The sequence below is a fragment of the Mobula birostris genome, chromosome 3 (assembly GCF_030028105.1).
Source record: "Mobula birostris isolate sMobBir1 chromosome 3, sMobBir1.hap1, whole genome shotgun sequence".
NCBI classification, from domain to species: domain Eukaryota; kingdom Metazoa; phylum Chordata; class Chondrichthyes; order Myliobatiformes; family Myliobatidae; genus Mobula; species Mobula birostris.
Genome location: NC_092372.1, coordinates 167,817,987 through 167,827,167, shown reverse-complemented (window position 1 = coordinate 167,827,167; position 9,181 = coordinate 167,817,987). Strand labels below are relative to the sequence as shown.

Sequence of the window (9,181 nt, the reverse complement as noted above, 5' to 3'; positions counted from 1 at the left end):
GTGGAATTCCTTAGGATTCTCCTTCACCTTGTCTGCTAAGGCAATCTCATGCCTTCTTTTAGCCCTCCTGATTTCTTTCTTACAGGATCTCTTGCATTTCTTCTACTCCATAAGCACCTCTATTGCTCCTACCTGCAATGCAGTTCCTTTTTTTTCTTATACTGCATAAGCACCTCATTTGTTCCTACCAGTGCCTCAATATCTCTTGAAAACCAAGGTTTCCTATACCTGTTACCTTTACCTTTAACTCTGCCAGGACATACAAGCTTTGTACTTCCAAAATTTCACCTTTGAAGGCCTCCCACTTACCAAGTACAGATTTGCCAAACAGCAGTCTGTCCAAATCCATACTTGCCAGATCCTTTCTGATACCATCAAAATTGGCCTCTCTCCAATTTAGAATCTCAATTCATGGACCAGACCTATCTTTTCGCATATTTACTTTGAAACTGATGGCATTTTGATCACTGGATGTAAAGTGTTCACCTACACAAACTTTTATCACTTGCCCTGTTTCATTCAAACAGCAGATCAAGTATTACACACTCTTTCATTGGGACTTCTATGTACTGATGTTTCAGGATTGAGTGAAGAGCCCATAAAATAGCATCTGATGTTGATCTGTTAACATTCTGGTAGCTTTGTGAAATTAATTAACATAGCTTTTAGCATTTTGCATCTTTGTTTGCATATTTACTGACCCTGCTGGTTGCATTTATCAGAAGCTACTTAAAAAGCAGAACATGAATTAATCTGCTAATTGGTTTGAGCCAATTGGGTTGGTGCATCAGACGAAAGTATTCTTTGCAACCTGTCTAAAGATCTGGTTATTTTTAACTGGCTTACTAATTCCATAGTTTAAAGAATATTGACATTAATAGAAGTTAGTGAGTTATACATTAAAACTGTTGTGGGGGAAAGAATTGTGAGGGCTATTAATGGGTAAATAGAGATGTAGATTATGCCAATGTGGTAACAGGGGACCACAGGCAGAATTAGAGACATGAAATGTAGCATCAATGAGAACCAAGTTTCAGGATCTTCACTAATTACGTTCTAGCATTGTTGTAATAAACAGTTGGATTTACTGCTAGACCTGCAGATAATCATTTTATTCTGTAATCAGGACCTAGTTTGTTACTTAATTAAGTATTCTGTAGCCACCATTCTGTTATCAAAATGTAGTTTTACTGGTAATCTTCTCAACTGAGAAAGTAAAAGGTCAACCAAATTCATGCTCAGGTTGACTAGTTTCGAGTGGACTCCTGGTGTGCACCAGTTTTTAATAAGTCACCCACCAGCTCCACTTGATCTTTCAATTTGAAATGAATTAATACAAGCATTTAGCATTTTACCTGTTCGTTTGCATATTTATCAGTCCTGCTGGTTACATTTATCAGAAACAAAAAGCAGACCATGAATTGGGTTGAACCAATTGGGCTAGTGCAGTGGGTGAAAGTACTCTTTGCAATCTATCTTAGGATCTGGTTATTTTTAATTACCACTAATTTATAGCTCAAAGATATTGACATTAATAGAATTTAGTAAGCTTCAAATTAAAACTAAATCCCAATGGAGAACTTCTGAGATTCATTGTTTCTGCCATTTAGGTGCAATGGTGACTCAAGCCTCAGGCAGCAGTCTAATACAAAGAGAGAACTGATGAAATATGATGTATCTGAGCACTTTCAGCTCCAAATGAATGCTGCATGATGAATGATACCATAATGCATAAGACATAGGAGCAGAATTATGCCTTCTGGCCCATTGAGTCTGCTCCGCCATTCAATCATGGCTGAAACCCTGCATCAACCACTGTAAATATGCACTGCAACCAGAATTGCAGCATCAAACTTAGAAAACTGATATATGCAGATTACCCCAATTTTCACATACAAATGGAAACACTGAAATTCAAATTCATAAAATATTTGCTGTGACCTGATTTCTAGACAGTGATTTTTCTCTTCTCTGTATAGCATTACTCACTGCATACAGTACATTGATACTTTGAGCTATGTTTTAATTATCAACCTATATATGATGCTTGGAACAGCATCAATTAGGATATACCAGTGAAGTAAATTGATGCCTCTACTTATGGTTATTCATAAGTTGGTTGAGTTACGTTGTACATCTATGCTCACTAACCAAAGAACAGCATTTAAAGGTGGGTGGGAAATCTGCTATATATCACTAAAAATGTCTGAAGCATGTTTCTGACAGACATGTAAAAGTAAACGGTTAATAAGTCTAATCATTAGATTTGCTTTGTTCTATTAGGCTCTCTTAAATGAACCAGTATGGTAGGAGAACACCATACTGGCCTCCCATTCCCATTGAGATATGCCAGTCCATGGACTCCTCTACTGCCACAATGAGGAATTGGAGGAGCAACACCTCAAATTCCTTCTACATAGTTTCCAACCCAACAGTATAAACCAGCCTTTCTCAACCTTTTTACCCTGGAGGAGTCCTTCAGGTCTCAGGGAATCCCTACATAAAAATTATTACATCCACAGCTCACTGTACATTAGGGTGATCAGTAAGTTGTAGATATAACAATCCAAAAATAATTGTCAATGCTCTTTTGAGTAGAGAATGAATTTTTAGCCAACCTTTTTTGAAATTAATCTCTTTCATAAATTTTAAAACTCATAAGGCAAACATAACAAATTTCTGTTAAGTAACTGGCTTATGCCAAAATGGGATTTAATACTTCTAAAGGTAGGCTCAGTAGATTTAATTTAAATAAAGGTTGTAAACTGATTTAAATTTATTTCCAATGTTGAAGCAACGTCAGGATTTTGTTCTGTTTACAAGAGAAATGAAACCTCTCATGGAGCCAACCATCAGTAAAGATAGCAACACAGTTCCTCCAAGCCTTTGTTTCCAGATATGAAGACCAAACATTAAAAATATCTTGGTCCTTTGCTTGTTTCATTCAGCTCTTTGCAACAGAAAAGATTTTCTTGTATTTCACCATCATTTACAAATCTTACAAATACAACATGACATATATTGGTGAAATCTGTTGACTCATGAACCTGGATAGAGAAGTTGTTTTTTTTTTTTTTTTCCAGCTTATCACACCAAACCTCTTCAGTACCTCAACTCATCGTAGTTCTGCAGCATTTTATATGTGTTACACCAGAAACAAATTTTCTTTTCACATTTGCAAATGACAATTCATCACATGAAAAGTTGTGCAAAGAATTTAAAAGTGACTAATAATAGATGTCATTTGACTGATGCAAACTTCAGGTATAAAGAACTGAAGATCTTTGAGTGCCTTTTATTTATCTATCCCAGAAAAGAGTATCATGTGGTTTTGTTTGTTGTTAGAAGTCTTATACATAGTGAAATGAATGAGCAATGTGATTTTAAAAACACAGGAGAAAGCAATCTAAATAATTTATTATAGCAGACACAAAGCATTCAATTTTCTTTTTGCCAAAGAGATACCCCTTTTGACATCAGTTCTATAGGATCACAAGACATGTCAGTATTTTATTCTATAAAGCAATTACAAAGGGAAATAACATTCGATGACATACTATATAGAAATGGATCTGTAGTTCATGATAAATTACTGTTAAATATTGAACAGAAAATATAACTATTGTGAAGATATACACCACATTGTTCTAACTAAATATATTATAAAAGGTATCGTACCTGTATAGAAATAATGTATGAGATCATGAAAAGGCAACGTAACTTCATTGGACAAGTGATTAGGAAAGGGGAGTTAGAATGCATGGTAATTATGGGAAAGACTGAAGGGAAGAAAGCAAGAAGACGACAAAGACAAATGATGATGGAGACAGCAGCCAGAGAACTGGAAATGAATACCAGTGAATTGATCCACTTGACCCGAAACAGGAGTGTGTGGGCCATGGCAGTCAAAGCTCAAACTAGCCATGGCACCTGATGATGATGATCTGTACCTGTGCCCATAATAAAAGAAAGTTTCAAAAGCATGAATTACAGGTACAGCTACTAAATTATAGTGGTGCAATATGATGAGACATAGATGCACTTTGTATTTTATTAGAAACTAGTAATACTTCAGGTATCTAATTCACACTCAGAATAAACCCTTATACCGTACAATCAGCATGACTGAACTACTCATGTAGAGCTTAAGGAAAGTTATGAAAATATTGGTTCCATGGCTCATTTCAATTATCTATTATTTTACTGAAAGATGGAAATAGCTTTGGTAGTTCTTTTCCTACAGGGTTCAGATATGATGGGACAAATGTCTTCCTTTTGTGTTGTAATTTTTAGTACATTTGTCCTTCAGTATTAAAAAAAGATTCCAAAAGAACTCTTGTTAGAATTATTCATGATATGCAACCTGACTGACATCATATAATGCTCTGCAAGCTAACTTGTACTTTTATGGTTGTACTGCATCTGGGAGTTGTCTGAGATGGAGTCCTTTGATTATGGTATTATAGACAGGTCCAGAAAATTAACTTACCCTGATGTGAAGATAGTGGGGGCAGCTTAATTTTCAACAGTTTAATCAAAGCTATTACAAAAGTTAATATTTTTCCATAGTTTGTGCCGAAAAGTACAAAAACTGTACAATTTCAGAATTTTAATAGAAACAATGCAATGGCAATTGATGACATAACATATTTGGATACATTCACTATTGGAATAACACCTCAAACCTAAATTTCTGTATTGTGCAGTATTTTTAAACTGGGAATCAAACCCAAGCACAGGCCACCGGAGAATAATGTGCATACCAAAGTAATAAAATGCTGCTGGATTACCAGAATGAAACCAATTGCCTTTAGACTCACTACCACCACTTCTCGAAAATTATACTTTCTTTAGGAACACCAAGCTTTTCTAGCTGTTGAGAAACAGACTCTATCATTGGAGGTGGACCACAAATATAGCAGAGGTTATCTTTTGACACATGTGCCAGGGTATCTTCAGATATTCTTCCAACTAAAATAAAAATGAACATATTAATTACAAAATAACTATATTCTCAACCAGATTTTCTATATAGCAAAGCACTACACAAGACTAATTTTAGCTGTGGTCATCATTACATAATGAGTAATGTGAACAATAGTTATAAATTAAAAGAAAAATATCAATATTTCCATAGCAAGATTTACAAATTTGGATTTTCTTAAAGTGCAATACATACAATTAAATACTTTAAACAAATATACTGTTTAAACATGGCAATGACCATAAGACCTAGGGCCAGCATTAGGCCATTCAGCCCCTCTAGTCTGCTCTACCATTCAATCAGAGATGATTTATTATTCCTCTCAAACTCTCCTGCCTTTTCCCTATAATCTTTGACACCCTTGCTGATCAAAAACCTATCAACCTCCACTTTAATTATATTCAATGACTTAGCCTCCTCAGCTGTCTGTGGTAATTAATTCCACAGGTTCACTACCCTCTGGCTAACGAAATTCCTCCTCATCTGTTCTAAATGGGCGTCTATCTATTCTGAGGCTTTGGGCTCTGATTCTATACTCACCCACTATAGGACACATCCTCTTCACATCCACTCCATTTAAGCCTTTCAATATTCAATCTGCTTCAATGAGATCCCCATCCCCATTCTTCTAAACTCCAGCAAGTACAGGCTCAGAGCCATCAAACACTGCTTATATGTTAACCCTTTCATCTCCATCTTGTGAACCTCATCTGGACCCTCTCCAATGCCAGCACAGCTTTTCTTAGATAAGGGGCCCAGAACACTTCACAATACTCAAATGTAACAATTTGTACACAAATATTGGTTCTAAACACAATGATGGGATAAAAATTAATTGTTGTTTTGGTGTTTGAAAAAACTATTGGCCAGTAACTTAGGAACATTTCAAGCTCTTTTCAAAAACTGCTAAGAGATTCTTTGCATCATCCAACAGAAATTATCAGTTCTTTAACAAAGCAAAAGCTTCTAGCACTGGAGTCTTCCCTCAGAAATACAGTGAAACTCACATGTCAATTATATGCTTAAAATGCAGATGGTTGAGTTTAAACCCAGAAATGCACTACCACCAAGCCAATAATTACACAAAAAAAAACCTCTTCTCCCTTCACACCCTGGCTTTAATAACCCTATTCCACAGCAAGCTCCTTACTTCTCCGCCTAACTGCATGAACTCTGTAGGAGCCATGCATCTGTTCTCCATCTGCATTGTATTCTGTGCTGTGTGTATATTATGGTAGTTAGTCATGTGTGTAGGGGCATTGTAAAAGTGAAGGGAATGAGTTATGTATTCAGGCTTTGTTTTGGGTAATGGGGAGCTGGGATCCAATAAATGTCACAGCTTTTGTTGACCACTTAGTTTTCATCATTTAAGTTTCACTGCTTCAAGACTATGTTTTGCTAGTTGCTAGTTCGATTTTTGTAACATCATTACTAGAGTGACTGGAGAGGGCATCATCCAAGAATAACAATCTGTGGGGTTGCCAGCAGTGGCAATTAATTTGTTAGAATTGGCCGCTACGTTCTGTCAACAAAAGATTTCAACAGTTATAGCAAGCAAACGTCAGCATTTGGATGTGTCTGTGACATTAGAAGCACTACAGCCAAAAGCAGGTCAAAGCAAGTAATAATCTTTTGTTGATTTGTGCTGTGTGCTTGGGTTTAGAACACAGTTTGGAACAATCATTGACTGTAAACTCTGTACTGTGGAATTTGCTGCTTGGTTCTGTAAAAATATTGAACACCTGACAATGAGAAGAGGTACTGGGGCAGAGCTATGATGGTACTTAACAGCAACTCCTTAGACTCAGGTGCAGAAACAGCTTAATTTCTATGGTTGGTGTTTTGTATTTTTCCTTTTCAGAGTGGATGGGGTTCAGAAGAAGATCCTGACCTGGAGTTACACTCAGACTATGGTTCTTTGCGGTGGTGGAACCCTCTCCTCGGGGCTCATGACCAGCCACTTTTCAAAATCCCGAGGATGTGGTCTGGAAGACAAGCCCGCCTTTGGGGTTCTGAGGCTAAGCAGCCCTGTGGACAGGCTGATTCTATGCTGATGCCACCAACCAAAGTGTCACGGGAGAAAACGGAACATCGGAAGCAGCAGATTAACTGTCGGAGGCTCTGTATTCAGTGACTGAATCTCACTCTCAGAGTTTGTTGCCGATTATCAAGTTGGAGAACTTGGAAAAAAGCATTGCAAAGACTTTATCATTGCAAATCAGCAAATTGTTATTATCATGTCTCCCCTTTCGCTGTGAAAGGGGACACCTCTCCGTCCCTTTATTGGGACGAGAGAGAGCCTCTGGTATGTCGAATTGTCAGCGAGCGATTAGTTTATGTTGTGTTGTACTGCAAATCATGATTTTTCTTGGGGGCTTTGCTATTGCTTGCTTGGTGGGTGGAGAGTGCTGATGCTTTTTTTGCGGAAGTGGGTGGAGGTGGGAGGTCATTGCATTGCTGTTGCTTGTGTGGGACAGGGAGTAGGGAGGCTTAGGGTTTCTTACATTTTTACTCATTCATTCTTTGGGGCACTCTTCTGTTTTCATGAATGTCTGCAAAGAACAAGAATTTCAGGATGTATATTGCATACATTTCTGATTTTAAATGGAACTATTGAAGTGAATGTCATTGTTTTGTCTGGTTTGTGCACTTCAAAAACAACACGAGTCAAGCTGGACATAGTGATCTTGAACTTACTGGGAAAGCTTTGGCAACTCAAATTTATAATGACTACTATAAAGGACTACGATAAAATAGTTAAGATTAATTATTTAATACCATTAATTAGAAGTTTCCTGGTACCAGAAGATGTTTTGCGAGTGCAGTCTCATTTGAGTAATTTTAAAAATCGTCATGAAGATGTTGCTAAGCAACACAACTTGCTGTGGTCTTTAATGCCCATCTCAGAGCAAGATAACTGCAAATATCATTACTCTTATTAATACAGTCACAGCAGAGTCTGAACAATGGTTGAAACAAACATGCAATATTGAAGATCAAATTGCTGGAGGAAATGAAAATATTTATAAAGCCACAGAGCATGCTGTAACCATGCATAAAACTGATCATTTTCAGGATGACGTTCACCCTGAAGACAGTGCATCTAATGTGTGTGCAGCAGGTTCTATTGCTAGCAGAGCAGCCCATGCATCTGATGCCTCCTCTATATGTATTAAAACAAGAGGTCAATTTAGCTGCAGTACTTGCACAGCTACAGTTACTGAAAGACAAACACGTTTTGGAAGAGCAAGAGGAGCAGCTGGAAGAACAGCTATGGAAAGGAAAGGAGCAGTTTAAGTTGCAGGAAGAAATTGCAGCACAGATGGCCAAGTTTAGGTGCTAAGGGTTTCAAGAGCTGTGGGTGCCAAACGCGCTCCAGCAGGACAGGATCTCTCACCATAGACCTATGTTTCTCAAATGTCTATGAGCCACGAGTTTGAACACCAAAGGGTAGTTTGTGATGTTCACTCCCAGCTTGCAGAGAGGCACTCTGAACCAATGCCATATCCAATAGCACAAGGTACCTCTGATGACATCGATCTCCAGTATAGTGACACTCGTGTTTCAGGTGATAAAAGTCTCAATAGTGCTCTGGAGGCCACAAGGATGCAAAAGAAAATAGCAAGCTTAGTGATGCAACAACAAATGGCATCTCTGCCTAAAAGAGAGATTCAAATCTTCAATGGTGATCCATTACAATATCATTCATTTATGAGGACTTGCAAGAATAGCACTGAAGGCAAGACTGATGATTATGATGACTCTCTCTCTTTTCTCGAACAGTTCACCTGACGTTACCTTTGAGAACTTGTCGGGGGGGGGGGGGTTTGCTGGCAATCATGATCGTAAACTTCCTATAATTCATGTGAAGTCTATGAATAGTAACAGGACAATGGTTACTTGTGCTTTCCTAGATTAAGGAAGTACAGCAGTGTTCTCAACAGCGAGCCTTATGAACAAGTTCAACCTGACAGGGAAAGAAACACATTCTCTTACAGACCATGGATCAAGAGAAGGTTGTGAGTAGCTATGTTGTTTCAGAATTGTAAGTGGTTGGCTTAGATAGTGTGAACTACCCAACATCTATATGCAGGAACATATGCCTGACAAGAAAGGGAACATTCCTCAGAGAGATCTTCAGGAATGGTCTCACCTGAAGCATATTCATTTGTCAGAAATTGAGCTGGTGATAGGGGT

At 37.7% G+C, this 9,181-nt stretch overlaps 1 protein-coding gene across 3 annotated transcripts in view; it reads right to left on the bottom strand.

Moving 5' to 3' along the window:
* Positions 1–3,397: 3,397 nt before the first annotated feature.
* oxnad1 (oxidoreductase NAD-binding domain containing 1) overlaps positions 3,398–9,181 on the bottom strand; it is a 38,527-nt gene continuing 32,743 nt past the window's right edge. For 2 of the 3 annotated variants that reach the window (XM_072253646.1, XM_072253645.1), the window contains exon 7: positions 3,398–4,971. In XM_072253646.1, coding sequence (XP_072109747.1) covers positions 4,820–4,971 — 152 coding nt within the window. In that variant the 3' untranslated portion in view covers positions 3,398–4,819. Of the gene's footprint in view, positions 4,972–8,497; positions 8,576–9,181 lie in introns of those variants that run through there. The other variant, XM_072253647.1, reaches the window with a different exon arrangement.